Source organism: Chiloscyllium punctatum, chromosome 37 (assembly GCF_047496795.1).
Source record: "Chiloscyllium punctatum isolate Juve2018m chromosome 37, sChiPun1.3, whole genome shotgun sequence".
NCBI lineage: Eukaryota > Metazoa > Chordata > Chondrichthyes > Orectolobiformes > Hemiscylliidae > Chiloscyllium > Chiloscyllium punctatum.
In genome coordinates, this window is record NC_092775.1 from 20,329,781 (window position 1) to 20,345,829 (window position 16,049).

At 41.5% G+C, this 16,049-nt stretch overlaps 1 protein-coding gene across 1 annotated transcript in view; it reads right to left on the reverse strand.

The window, feature by feature from the left end:
* The window catches only part of lama5 (laminin, alpha 5), a 296,784-nt gene that overhangs the window by 202,320 nt on the left and 78,415 nt on the right, over positions 1 to 16,049 (reverse strand). Inside the window, exon 3 of the mRNA XM_072556417.1 lies at positions 1,681 to 1,798. Coding sequence (XP_072412518.1) covers positions 1,681 to 1,798 — 118 coding nt within the window. The remainder of the gene's footprint in view (positions 1 to 1,680; positions 1,799 to 16,049) is intronic.

A 16,049-nucleotide genomic window follows, 5' to 3' on the forward strand; every position in this document is an offset into this window, starting at 1 on the left:
TAAATGTAAATGTATTATAAGCAAGGTATCCCAAAATGATTCCGGAATTATGAAGAAGAGTCACTAGACTCAAAACATTAACTCTGCTCTCTCCCCACAGATGCTGCCAGACCTGCTGAGATTCACCAGCAACTTGCTTTTGTTTCAGATCTCCAGTTCTTTGTTTTATTATATTATTGTATTCTTGTGTTGCTTTTCTGAAACCAGAATGGCCACCCTCATACTGGATTAGTAAGTAGCATATGATCAATTGATTTGAAACCCTCAAATAGGTTTATATAACTAATAAATCAATAACTTGCACTTAATAATATACACAAACTTCTGGTTGAACTCTTCATAGCTGCTGCTCCTGGAGGGGGCATTGAGGTTCTTGGCTCATGGGCACAGTTAGCTCTTAGAGCACTAACATAATCAGTGCCATGAAGCTGTACATTATTTCAATGACCAACTGAATCTCAATTTGTGAATTTGATGTACAACAAATACATTCTCCCAGCCAGGGATAATAGGATGATAAAAAAAATCTCCTATGTGTCACTGCTCTCAGGTTTGCGTTTTAAGGAGAGGCTGATAAGCTGGAACATTTTTCACTGGAGTGAATGAGATTGAGGGGTGACCTTACAGAGGTTTCCAAAATCATGAGGGGCAGAGATAAGGTGAATAGCAAGGGTTGTTGCCCTAGGGTGGGGGCATTCAAAACTAGGGGACATATTTTTAAGGTGGAGAAGAGAAAGATTTAAAACAGGTCATAAGGGGCAACTTTTCTTTCCCATGGAGAGTGGTTTGCATGTGGAATGTGCCAGAGGAATTGCTGGATGCAGGTACAATTACAACATTTGAAAGATAGCTGGATAAGTACATGAATAGGAAAGGTTTGGAGGGATATGGGCCAAACGCAGGCAGGTGGGACTGGTTAGTTTGGGAATACAGTCAGCCTGGACTAGTCAGACCGAAGGATCTCTTCCCATGCTGTTTCACTCTTTGACTCTATCTGCTACTTTCATTTGGTTCAGAATACACACCCTGGAAACAAGAATAGAAGAATCTAGTTTATACTGTTGTCCATCAGTAAGAAACTCCTACAGGACATTTACATACAATCATACCCTCTCTACCACTGGCATTCAGTGGATAGTGTATGAAGCTGAATGAGGAATATAGGCTGCATTATCTTTATATTAGTCACAACATGGAGAAGAATATTCCCAATGAAGGATTTATTTAGTCAGGAACGAAGGTCTTTACACTAGACCATTATTTGACACATTCAGGACTGCCATCTGTTTGAAGTTCATGCTGAGGATGCCTCACTAAAAACCTAGCTCCATGAATTTAGTCGCAGGATCAGTTCCTGTGCAGATTGGATTGGGCCAACTCATTCCTAAATTCTCGTGCTCTGTACTTTTCTTTTATGGCACATAAGTAGCAATTTCTACTCCAAAGTAGATTACAGAAAACATGCAAAACAAAAAATCAATAGAGAGTGAACAAAAAGGGAGCGTGCAGAATCATCAAGTAGAACACTGCACCTTAAGAGTGCACTGCATGCTTACTAACAGGTGCTGGTTCAATTCCGTAAAGATTTTTTGAACTGACTGTACCAAGTTTACTCATGCAAATAACAGCAAAACTTCCTGTACACCGGGAGAATAATCCGTCGCCTGCAAATATACTTACAAGCAAAATACTGCCAAGGGGAGTAAGTTTCTCCAAAGTCTGTCGATCGCTCGAGGACCCAAAGATCAGGCCGTGGAGAATTTGCAAACTTGATGAGCACATAAGCCACATGGAAGAGCTGTGAAAGATAAGTTATTTAAATATTTAGAAAGACAGGTTTTGGATAAAACCAGTTTGTCATCATTATGCAGTTGCTATGTTTATTTGTAGTGACTTGGGTTAGCATTGAGAAACTGATGATCTTGTGAACACATACTGTCACTTCCCTACTAGATTTGATGGGCTGGAGTTTCATATTTCCAGTTTCCATAGACATAGAAATACAACTCATTAAAAGTATACACAGTCAGGTTGGAAATGTAAAAGGACATGAAACTCCAAGTTCAGATACATCCTGGAAAGCTCTTAAACTGTTCTAATTGGAAGAACGTCCGCCTTTCCCAAACAAGAGGAAAATTTGGCAGAATCTAAAATAGACAGGCGATCCATTCCACCACATTGACATCCAGTTGTTGGAGGTCAAAGTTGCTCCCATTACCTTTCACTTTAAGCGACAGCCAGACAAGCAGACTAAACACACTGCACATTCACTACAAAGTACACACAACATGCACAATCCCATTAAATACAAGCAATCCTTTATGTTAGTACACTCTTCTAGCATCTTTCGCCAAAAAGACAATGACTTGCATATAGCACAGTTCTGTAACACCAGCTACTCTTCCATAATCTGCCTAGATAGACATTCTTCTGTGTCAGCCTAGAAAAGCACCTGTGTCTTATCATAGATTCATGAGTTGGCCCGAATCTTGATCATATGAGACATTTTATCTTACTTTTTGAAAATAGTTATCTATGTTTATAATTTAAAAAGACAAAACTGGAAACAGACTACAAAATGAAATATGAATACAAGTTAGTGCCAGTCTTGTTTTTTCATTTGAGTAAGAGCAGTGTCTCTCTTAATGTACTGCATTGATAACTCCACTTTAAAAGTGGTGCATGTTATGAACGTTGCTGACATCTGCCTTAGATGGAGTCCATGGGTTATTGTAATGTGGGGAATGGATTGTTGTTGAACCACACTGTGTGGCCATCAACCATCCACCATATACATACTTAATGACTGGCAAGAAATTGGAAATGTAGATTTATCACACTTATTTCCTTTCCTAGCAAAACAGCAGACCAATTATTAAATTGCTAAAGATTTTTTTTCCAGCTGTGTTCAACTCAGACACCACAGACCAGATTTCCAGGCCCTTTTTAATTTGAAGTCAGATCAGACTCGAAATGTTAACTCTGTTTCTCCATCCACAGATGCCACCAGATCTGCTGAGTTTCTCCAGCATTTCCTGTGTCTCCTTTTTGATCAGTTTAGCAGGTCCAGTGAAAGTGCTCATCTACTGGCTATATAAGCACCCAGACTCCTCTCTTTTAACAGCTGGAACGTAGCTTTTAAAAAAAAAATCAGTGCTACCCCTCCACTGTTCCACTTATTTTTTTTCCCTTCTCCCTGCTCACTCAGGACTGCCTTCGCTCTATGGCTTTGTAAGCGCTGTTCCTCTGATTCCCTGGTTCACTCAGGCCATTCTAGCCTCTCACTAACCCCACCCCCAACTAACTTTGGGTGTCTCTTTCTGCATTCCCTCTTGACACACCAGTCCATGTGTCAGAGCAGCAGTCAGACTCTAGAGGTATGGAGTTCTTTCCAGGAAGTGGAATAAACTTGGGAGAGAACCTCTTCTACCAACTACATCCTGGGAGTAGCTCACACTCATTCACATTTGTGTAGTGAAATTACAACTTTCAAAGTGTAAAGCATCTTGACTAAAATTAATAATTTCTAAACTTTTAGATTGGTCTCTATTTATCTCCTGCCCTTAGCAATGGGCAGTTTGCAACCGTTACTCATTCCTCACTTCTAGTTTTTAAACGGAACTTGCTTTCCTCCACAACATACTCTCATAATCCTTTCATATACTCTTGCGCTGCATGTTCTTCATTCTCTACTTTGTACAAAGTTTGAGTCAGGATTGTAAGTTTCTGCTCCTTCACAATCGTATTGAATAGAAGGGGATCTTTTCTCTCCTAAAGCCTGCCATCAAACTATTAATCTGGATTAGTGGTGCTGGAAGAGCACAGCAATTCAGGCAGCATCCGAGGAGCAGTAAAATCAACGTTTCGAAACTATTAATGCTTGTCTATTCCTTCAGTGTAGGATAATCACCATTTATTCTTCCTGCAAACCATAACTGTCAAATTCCATGTTCGACTTAGAGTCATAGAGATGTACAGCATGGAAACAGACCCTTCGGTCCAACCCGTCCATGCCGACCAGATATCCCAACCCAATCTAGTCCCACCTGCCAGCACCTGGCCCATATCCCTCCAAACCCTTCCTATTCATACACCTATCCAAATGCCTCTTAAATGTTGTTGTGGTTCTGTTCGCCGAGCTGGGAATTTGTCTTGCAAACTTTTCGTCCCCTGTCTAGGTGACATCCTCAGTGCTTGGGAGCCTCCTGTGAAGCGCTTCTGTGCTGTTTCCTCCGGCATTTATAGTGGCCTGTCTCTGCCGCTTCCGGTTGTCAGTTCCAGCTGTCCGCTGTAGTGGCCGGTATATTGGGTCCAAGTCGATGTGTTTGTTGATAGAGTCTGTGGATGAGTGCCATGCCTCTAGGAATTCCATGGCTGTTCTCTGTTTGGCTTGCCCTATAATGGTAGTGTTGTCCCAGTCGAATTCATGTTGCTTGTCATCTGTGTGTGTGGCTACTAAGGATAGCTGGTCGTGTCATTTTGTGGCTAGTTGGTGTTCATGGATACGGATCGTTAGCTGTCTTCCTGTTTGTCCGATGTAGTGCTTTGTGCAATCCTTGACAGTCAGAACTGACAGCCAGACTACTGCGACCACTAGGACTCATAACAGCACACAAACCAACAGTCACTCTCAGACAACAACTCACCAGAATGAAGGACCCGATACCCAACATGAGCAAAACCAATGTAGTGTACAAAATTCCATGCAAGGACTGCACAAAACACTACATAGGACAAACCTGAAGACAGCTAACGATCCGTATCCATGAACACCAACTAGCCACAAAATGACACGATCAGCTATCCTTAGTAGCCACACACACAGACGACAAGCAACATGAATTCGACTGAGACAACACTACCATTATAGGGCAAGCCAAACAGAGAACAGCCAGGGAATTCCTAGAGGCATGGCACTCATCCACAGATTCAAATCAACAAGCACATCGACCTGGACCCAATATACCGGCCACTACAGCGGACAGCTGGAACTGACAACCGGAAGCAGCAGAGACAGGCCACTACAAATGCCGGAGGAAACAGCATAGAAGCGCTTCACAGGAGGCTCCCAAGCACTGAGGATGTCACCTAGACAGGGGACGAAATGTTTGCAAGACAAATTCCCAGCTCAGCGAACAGAACCACAACAACGAGCACCCGAGCTACAAATCTTCTCCCAAACTTTGAGCCTCTTAAATGTTGCAACTGTACCAGCCTCCACCACATCCTCTGGCAGCTCATTCCATACGCGTACCACCCTCTGCTACACTGTACAATACACACTGCGACCTCAGATTCACACCCCACTCCAAATATTCACTATGAAGCAGCTCACTGCATAACAAATCCCTATGTAAAGAAATTGTGTTTAATCTGCGTCTTCATTTTTTAAGGCAACTACCTTGGATCAATGATCATTCATCACTGTCTCTTCAACCTAAGGAATTAATCTTGCCTCCTCCCCGCTCCATTTACACCATTGACATCGTTTACGATTTTAAAGGAAGTTATATTATGTCTCCTGTTTACCCTGCTCCAGTGGAAATAGTCCCAGCACCACAAGGTGAACATATAAATAGGAACTAGGACCATTCTGCCCCTCAAGCTAACATTGCCATTCAATACGATCATGACTTGCCTGACTGTAACCTCAGAACTTGCATTCTTGCCTATCTGGATAACCTTTCACCTTCCTGTTTAATAAGAATGAATAGAGTCTAAAACGAGACACAAACTCAGTTTTTACTATTTTTTCAGGAAAAGAATTCTAATGACTTGCCACCCTCAGAAGAAATTTCACCTCAACCCTGTTTTAAACGGGTGGTTCTTGAGTTTTAAACAGTGACCCTGCCCCAGTTCTGGAATCTCCCATGAGACAAAACACCTGTTCTCTATTCTCTCCGGATTCAATCAATACCTCTCACTCCGGTGGATACAAGCCCGTCATGCCCAACCTTTTCTTGCAAGACAATTCACTCAGAGTCAAAGTTATACAGTATGGCAACACTGGTCTAACCAGTGCGTGCTGAACAGTATCCCAAACTAAATTAGTCCCAGCTGCCTGCTCCTGGCCTATATCTCTGCAAACCTTTCCTATTCAGGTGTCCATCCAAATATCTTTTAAACACAACTGTACATGCACCCACAACTTCCTCAGAAGTTCATTCCACACGCGAACCACCATCTGCGTAAAACATTTTCCTCTTGGGTCTTTAAATCGCTTTCCTCTCACCTTAAGAATGCACCCCCAGACTTGAAATTTCCCATCTTAGGGAAAAGGTAACTACCATCAATGCTATCAATACCTCTCACTATTTTATGAGCTTCCATCAGATCACCTCTCAACATCCTGCACTCCAGTGAAAAATGTTACAGCTTTTCTTTATAAATCAAACCTTCCATACCCAGCAATATCCTTGTAAATTTCTTCTGAACCTTCTCCAATTTGATAATATCCTTCCCATAACTGGGAAATCAGTACTCGACACAGTACTCCAGAATAGGCCTCACCAATGTCCTGTACAACCTCAACATAACATCCCAACTCCCATACTACAGTGATTGAGCAAATGAAGGCAAGCATGCCAAATGCCTTTTAACCCTGTCCATACGTTATGCAAAACTAATTCCAAGTGTCAGTGGGGTAAACATACCCTGAACTGTTCCAAATATAATTTACAGTTGTCCATGATATCCTTGATATAATCCTTGTGAATTTACACAGTGTAACATTTACGGTTTGAACGTTCATTCTATCGTAGGATATTTAATTCTGTGCGTACGCTCTTGCCTTTGTCCTACCACGGGGTTCTACAAATTTCTCATGTCTTCCTTATTTTTGAGAGTCACATCCCTTCTGCTAAAACCCAAAATGCTACTGACCTTTTTTTAATACACTATCTTTACCGTCATTAATTCCTTCACAGAATTATATATCAAACCCCTAAGTCTTGTCATTCACCCAACACCTATCTGTAACATTCATTTGAATGTATCAGCCCACTCCCGGTGTGTAATTTTAACCTAGCATGCTGGCAGACAATCATTTAACTGATGCACATGCAGAATCAGGCTGACCAACTTGTTTGTATTTGTCACAGAAGATAACAAGCTCTTGACCTTCCATGTTAAGAATTTCGAACTCGCTGCATGTGTACATAGCTATGCTAATTCCTTGCATTTCTCCTAATTTCTGACAAACTGGCCTATCCTAGATCTACATTAACAATGCTGCTGCTGTGAATGACGCACAGCTTTATCCATTGCCGCTTCTTGCGTTTTGCTTTGAAGGCAGAAATGACTGGAGATAAAATCTCAAACAGGCCAATGTTTCCCATCGAGATAACAACCTGATTCCCTAAGAGAGCACATATCATTAAGACTTGCATTGATATAACAACTCTTATGACTTCAGGACATTGCAAATGCTGGAGATAATGGGTGAAATTTAACAGCATGCCCTGTGGCAGCTCTGGTAGCAAATGGGGCATTTAATGAGGTGCAGTTCCAACTCCACACAAATTAAGCATGTGATGGGAAAAACACATGGTCAGCCTTTCCACCTTGGTGCCAAATAGAGACCATTAATCAATGCTCACGGAAGATCCTTATCCTTAACTAGCATTAACCCAGAAGCAGCAGTGGGCTCACCAAACAGGAGGTTCAACAAGCAGCTGTGCCTGGTTGCTTTTAGGTTCCTGAGGGTGACTCTCTTTCAAAGGCCTGATTGAGGAAGGAAGCATCAGGAAGAGCGAGAGGAGGCACTGACAACCTACCTTGCTGCTGCCAGAAGTAGCCACCACTATTATGATGTAAATTGGACACCAAGTTCTTGTGACCTTACAAAGCAACTAAATAAAGGAATTCAGAAGTTGCTGACAGAGTTTGCCTGCTTTTGCACCAAAATTTCCACCATTGGTACCTCACTGACACAAACTCTGTATTGAACTTAAACTGCAAGTGAAAATTTACAGTAATTATTCACAAGTTACGCACTAAACATCTGAAAAAGTTCAGCTCTTGCCCTCAAGTGCAAGTTTATTTTTATGAAGTCTCATTTATTGCCAAATAATCTCTCGTGCTTGAAACTGAACTTGAAAGAAGTGCGGAATCAGATTCCTTTTCTCTTTGTTAATCCAATCTTTATTTCTCTCACTTCATTTCACTTTCTGTACATAACTTCAGAATGAAATAAATGTATTTGTTTCAACTCTGAGGCTGGCTTACCCATCCCAGAGTGGGGTCAAACATGTATCGAGAGCACTTCAAAATGATGAGCAAGGCCCATACTTGCATTCTCAGCATCGGCAATTTTCCCTGGTCTAAGATAACGCAGGTTGGGTGGAAGTCTGCATACTGGTGTCTTAATAGAGCTGACACTTTTGCAAAAGTGGGAAATTTAGACTTTCCACTAGTCAGGTTAGTTAGTTGACTGGCAGGATAAACCAGGGTTTGGAGGCAGGAATCTATGCATAACAGTTTCAGTAAATATTGCCTACCCTATATCACAAACAAATGATCAAGCCTCAGTTCAGTGGGTGGTAATAGTGCTGTCTGAAAAAAGGAAAATTACCCTTAAACAAAATGGTTGCCATGTTGTTACAATTGACAGCTGTTAAGTTGCCAAGACAATGAATACCACTGTGCAACTGGAAAAGTCTTCAGATGCATTGGAGTGCATTATCCACCAAATTAAATGTAACGTTGCTTTATACAAGAGAGCTATGTGTGAATTTTTTTTTTAATCTCCAGATCTGACAGTATAAACTGTCTTTGATCATTTACCACTTTGGATTGCAGTTTCATAATTTCTTGAAAAGTAGAGTCGCAAGGAGATAGGATAGTGAAGGCAGCGTTTGGTATGCTTTCCTTTATTAGTCAGAGTTATGAGTACAGGAGTTGGGAGGTCATGTTGTGGCTGTACAGGACATTGGTTAGGCCACTTCTGGAATATTGCGTTCAATTCTGGTCTCCTTCCTATCGGAAAGATGTTGTGAAACTTGAAAGGGTTCAGCAAAGATTTTTACAAGGATGTTGCCAGGGATGGAGGAATTGAGCTGTTTGAGGGAGGTTGAATAGGCTGGGGCTGTTTTCCCTGGAGCATTGAAGACGGAGAGGTGACCTTCTTGAGGCTTATGAAATTAGGAGGGCCATGGATAGGACGAATAGACGAAGTCTTTTCCCTGGAGTGGGGAAGTCCAGAACTAGGGGGCATTGGCTTAGGGTGACAGGGGAAAGATATAAAAGGGACCTAAGGGGCAATTTGTTCACACAGAGGGTGTTACATGTATGGAATGAGCTGCCAGAGGAAGTGGTGGAGGCTGGTACAATTGCAGCACTTAAAAGACATCTGGATGGGTGTATGAATAGGAAGCTTTTAAAGGGATATGGGCCAAGTGCTGGCAAATGGTGATGAGATGAGGTTAAGCTATCTGGTCAGCATGTGTCGCATTGGACCGAAGAGTCTCTAAAACTCTATGAAAGCTCGGCTGATTTACAAGCCAACCTGTCAATACTGCTTAGTGTGGGATTTTAACATAGCCCTCAAGGTGAAGGTGGATTTGCTCATTTTAACAGATTTACAGGCTGATAAAACGGTTACTGGCTTGACTGGATTATCAAGAAATGTTTGATCATTTCGACTGATGTATGAGCTTTTTAATGATTCCTTCAAGTTATTTTAGGGTTTGTGAGTACTCCTTATGGTGGATATAGGTGAGAGAGTTGGGGAGTCTGGAAGAAATGGGAGAGAGAAAGGGTATGGAGTGGTGGTTGGGGACATCTCACACTGACCCACTGGATGAAGGTGTTGTGAATAAATGAGTAAGTTTGACATCAGTTTGCTTCAACGAGGCAAATATAAATCCCACCAGCTGCCAATTGCAAGGAGGAGGCAGGACCACAAAGTTGGGAAATTTCCAATCTCCCAAATCCTACCTCAAACACGGAAATTTAGCCCACTGTGTCTCACTGAGGTGCCTGGAGTCAGATTGGTTGATGACACACACTGTTGTTCATCCTGCTGTAGGGGTACCATTCTGGTAAGCTCTCATCCACAACTTGCTATTCAAAGGCCCTACGTAACTACACCAATTAGATATACACAGCACTTTGCTGCTCACTGTCATGTTGTTTGGGGCTAATGAGTAAAGGTTTTTCATTCTTGTATTTCTTCTTAAATATTTCAAGGAGTAGAGCAACTATTAAACCCAATTCAGCCATTTCCAAAGCAGCTCCTTCAGAAGATTTATTGCCTATTTAGAGCCTCGTTGTTTTCAAAGGAAAATGCACAGTGGGTGGTTAAACTCTAACTTGTGTCTGTAAAAGTCAGCCTGGCCCCGTGTACCATGATGCTATAAACACTCAGGGCAATAATCAAAAACTACTGTGGGATGAGGCACACCAACTAAAGAAAATGAATTAAATTCCCATATTGACAGATTTCTATTAATTGCTGACAGAGGAATTGAGACTCAGAGAAGGAGCACCTCTGCAATGGTCAAATATATAAGAGAATCCTTAGTCAGTGCAGTAAAGGCTCTTGGATGCCTCATATCTGGACAGAAAATGAATTCTCTCCAAACTGTGAAGTAATCAGCCTCCAACAATCTGAGCATTCATCTCAAAAGGGCAAAACACACAGCTCAGTGTTCAAAATTATCTGCATCAGCAAACGGCACTTTGTGCAAAAAAAAAGGCCACATTTCTGTGAGGAAAGATTGACGGAGCAGCATTCCAAAGGATTTTAGCTGGGTTGGCAAGACTGATACTCCCTAGATTTCTCAGTAAATCAGGTATACTGGACAAACCCTCTCCCTGACACCACACTTTCCCACAGGACTACAAAATTCAACTTTTCTTGTCGCTTTCTGGGCAGATTGGTCTCACAATGTGAAGGGGCACAGGCAGCAAGGAAACTCAATTCCAGCTGATGGGTGGTGCCCACTTCCATTATGTTATCATGACATCATTCTGCCTTTCCTTCCCCCAATCCCACTAAATACCAGAAGGCCCGAGGCCTGGCACCAGCCTACAGTGCTCCTGCTGCTGTCATGCTCCCACTTCCTGATGTATTGGCCTATTCTGGAAAATAGGTTCACACTGAATGTGTAGCCAAATCATGCTAATGAATATATTCAAATAAGAGAATTGACTCCTTTGCACCCAGGAGAGAAAAACCAAAAGAAAAATAAATTTGTCCTTGAGGTAAGAGGAGGAAAACATAAAAGGTTATTGTAGTAATTGAGTAAATGTTTTAACCAATTATTATTCCAATTCTTAAAAAAAACTATAATCCACACATATCTTTGATAAAAAAGGTGGCATTTTGCAAAAAATTAGAAGTGGAAACTTCTTAAAATTAAATACGGCCTATTAATGCTGTAGGACCACCTCTCCAAAATCTCCTAGTGGGAATTATAACAGCACATGGGAAGCCAGATAAATCTGAGGGAGAAAGAAAGTGACAGTTACGCTGAAAGAATTAGATTAAAAAGGGGAGGGAGGAGGCTCACATGGAATATGACCTCCTGTGGGACCCCCATAGCTCGTTTCTCGTCTCTAGATTCTGCAATTCAATCACAAAAGGGAAGCATTTCAGCAGCAGGGCATCCAGGAATTACCTCGTACACTGTTGACTTTTGAAAAATAAATTCAAATTTCTTAATGCAGGCAAGGATGGCCTGTATTAAGATTTGCAAACTGGAACCGATCAGTTCCACAGTATGCTTTCCCCAGATTTGAACTGCATTGCTGCACCTTTAGTTATTGAATAAATTCCAAAGTTCTTGTACAAAACTAGAAACAAAAACATGTTCTAACTGTAAATTTGGCAGGGATTTGACATAATTGTACATAAATCACTTCTGACTGTGTGGCTGGTTGATTAATTCAGTTGATTCTTCAGGTCAACCTTCTGGCACTCACTAGGGCATGTTCGAGCAGAGGACAGTGCCACACACTGAGCTCTCTCATGTCGGAAGGATTATCTTTTATTTTCTGTTTTGTTTTCTGGGAGCAAACATTTACCAGTGGCGAGTACGGAAATGACCCAAAATACACCCATGATTCTGCACAGGACCATGTCAGTGAGTGAAACTAAAATTGCTTTTTATTCCCCTTTCCTAATTGAATTCCCAACACTTAGCAGCAGTACTCAAAAGGCAAAAGGTTTTTTTAAAAAAAGTGTTAGTTTAAACTTACTCCTTCACAGGCAACTCATACATACCTAAAGCTAAAAATTTCTGGACCAACAGATTGAACCATCACAGTACCTACTCATGGCCTTATATAGACTAAACACTGCACAAATATGCACCGGCTACAACATTACAAATGTGCTGTATACAAAGCCAGCAAGATGACGCACTTTCTTCCATCCCCCACACACAGATTTTATGCTCTAATTATAACAGGAGAGCTGAATGATCAAATAAAAACGATTACTAACAAACAGTGACTGCGCAATATGTTGGGCAGCATTTTAACTTTGGCATGACGATTCAGAAAGTGACAGTGCTATGTGCCACTCCCCCTCTTTCCAGTTTCCCACACAAATATAGACAAAAAGTCTGAGTGATAGCATGGGAAACATGTGTGATTATGAAGTGGGAGAAGCTTTCCTTAGGTGATACCCACTGTCCATTAACAATACTGCAGCTGCCTAGTATTGCAGAAGAATCTCCTGCCTAAGGAGAGGGACAGTCCACATCACGGGCACAGCTTTGCTGTCAAGTGATGGTGTCTATCCTTTGTGATGCCATCCCTGCATGACAGCAACTTGAACAGCCTCCTTCACTCGTGCTGCATACGGCTGGCAATGGTATTAACCCAGCAGCGTGCAGGGACTCCCCATGCAGAGAGCATGACAAGCCAACCTATGTGGGAATGCTTGTGGGATCCCTTGTTTAACGGCATTCAAGGGAGCTGACATCAGGAAGTGGGACAGGGACACAAAGAGCCAATCCCAGCCCTTGGGTTGCCAGCCTTCCATGGTGTTCTCCATTGCCAAGTCTACTCCTTGAGTCAGGTCCCATTGTAATTCACCTGTACCTCATCACTTCCTCAGTGAGTCTACTCAATACGGGGCAGTCAGTCTCTGATCGGCTGGCATGCCTCAGTTGCCGGGCAATTAAGTACCAAGGTGGCAGAGGATATTTTTCTACTTATGTGGGGATCGCTGGGCAGTAATTAATGCCCATTTTCTATTTGCCCATGAGAAGGTGGTAGTGAGCTGCCTTCTTGAACCATGGCAGTCTACCTGCTGTGGGTTTATCCACAATTTCTTTAGGGAGGGAATTTGAGGATTTTGATCCAGCGACAGTGAAGGAACAGCAATATATTTCCAAGTCAGCATTGAGAGTGGATTGGAGGGGATCTTACAGATGATAGTGTTCCCAAGTATCTGCTGCCCTTGTCCTTCTAGATGGAAGTGATTATGGGTTTGGAAGGTGTTGTCTGAGGATCCTTGGTGATTTTCTGCAGTGCATCTTGTTTATAGTACATACTGCAGCTACTGGGTATCGGTGATGGAGGAAGTGGATGTTTGTGGAAATGGTGCCAATCAAGTATCCATGGATTTGGAATTTTCTCAAAAAGGGAAAAGGCCTGGGTTTCACCTGTCCCTTCCACAGGACTCTGCCCCACGAACATTTTCCAAACCTAGAAGCCCCAAGACCATTAGATGGGACCAAAGTTGTATTCAATTTCTTCTCCCAGTTCTGGGTATCATCTCTTCACAAAGGGAGTGGAAGAAAGCCACATTGCCAACATAGCTCAATATATTGACAAACATTTTGGTCTCACCAAGGGAAGCTCGCAAATCTGGTCCCCTTGGGTGTGTGGAGAACCTTTCCCATTCAGTTCCTAGGTTTTATTGTTGTATTCTCTTCCACAGGCACAAACCATTCAGGCATCCTCACATCGGAGAACTGACTGGATAATAACCTAAATATCAGGCACTGGGTGTGGTTCAAAAACCAATCCAAAATTACTACAACTTTCAGGCTGAAAATGCCATACTTGAATGGATGTCCACCACAATCATATTAGAAAGCCAAACTTCATGGCAGAGAATCTCAGATTCACAGGTGCTTCTTGGATGAAGTAAAAATGTGTTGAAATCCCTGCCAAGCAAAGGAATCAATATCTTTGGAAAAGAAGGCAATAAGAAGACATATTTGAAAAATAAATCGTAATTAAATTGTATATCTGGAAAGTATTACATCAAAAGCTAAAGGCAACAAACTCAATTATTTCAAAGGGATTGTTTTTTATTCTTTCACAGGATATGGGTGTTGCTGCCTGGACTAGAATTTATTGCCATTTATTCCTGAACCACACCCTGAGATGTTTGCAAGCTGTTTGAGGATGAGAGAGAAAATGACAAAGCTATCGAAAAAGTTCAGGCTCTTGAAAAAGCTTGAAGAGTTGTAGTGGACTGAACGCCTTCTGTGCTGTATTATTAAACCATTCAAGGTTAGCGTTGTAAACTATAAAAGAATTACACAGTGAAAAAAACAGTTCTATGTACATGAAATACATCCCGTTAGTTGTGCTAATCAAATTTCACAGCTGATTGTATTTTGTTTTAAACTCCAGAGCTAAATTTGTTTAATGGAGTGAGGAGGGGGAGTTGGTTATAAGCAAATAAAGATGAAAGTTAAACTGCACTTCCTGACTATTGTTCCTTTACCCCTCCTGATTATATTGGTTTGACATAGATTCTCAGACAGATGCAAGAAACTCCCTTCCCAGCCTGGAGCTGCACTCAATGTAATTGCACAGAATTGGTGTTGCAAAAAAAAAGTGGTATCAGACTTGAAACATTACCACTCAGTTTCTCTCTTCACAGCTGATGACAGACTTGCTGAGTTTCTCTATAATTTTCTATGTTTGCATGACAGCAGAATTGGCACAAATCCTACTTTTCCTATTCCTGATTCACACCATCAAAGCTCAGAGTTAGCCATGGAGTTTCTATCTTTCTAATATGTTGTGAAACAAATATAAAAACATATAAAAATGTCAAATGGCAACAATAATATCATTCATTTATAGTATACCTGCAACATAGTAAGAGGTCAGCTTAATGGTGTAATCAAAACAGAAAACTGACACTAAGTGGCATTAAGAGAAAAGAGTACGTCTGGTCACAGAGGTGCATGCCATCCTGACTTGGAACTGTATTGGTGTTCCTCCACAGTCACTGGGGAATGATCACCCTAACTGCACAGAGGGGCAAATGTACTATCACTTGGACTGCAATGGCTCAAAATGACTACTACTCAATGGCAATCAGGAATGGCCAAGAAATAGAATGCCCAACATTGCACACATGAATGAAAACATTCACGTTGTTGGAGCATTTTAAAAGGAGGAGAAAGATGGAGGGAGGAAATGCCAGATTTTGTGGGCCCAGCCAGCTGAAGACAGAGGCACCACTGATGAAGTGATTAAAAATTAAGAGATTAAATAAGAACACAGGACTCTATCAATCTCAATTTTAAAACTAACAGTTGATCTAGTTTCAATCACCATTTACAGAAGAGAGTTCTGAACGTGCGTGCGAGACAAAGAGAGCGCGAGAGAAAAAGAGAGTGTGAGTGAGTGAGAACGTGAGTGTGTGAAAGAAAGGAAACATTTCCCAAGTTCATTTCTCAAAGTCCTGGCTCCATGCAGCCTCCTAGTCGGAAACTGTCCAATTAGTAAAAAAGGTTTACCCCTTTATATTTTGAAAGGTTTTGACCAAATCATCTCCAATCTTTCTAACTTTGCCCACGTATCATTCTAACAAATCTTTGCAATATTCCCTCCCAGGTCAATAAACATTACGCAAGGTGAAATAAGGCCAGTGATGAACTGCCCAGAATGGCTCACGATATTTAAATTACAATCAGAGGACTTTGTATAGTTGAAGCCTGATTTCAATCCCTTTGCATTCCAAGATTTAAAAAGCACAAAGATCTCAAATTCAAAGGACTGGAGGACATAGAGAGGACGCAAGGCCATGGATTAATACTAATAATATTCTACCACGTTAGACAACTTTG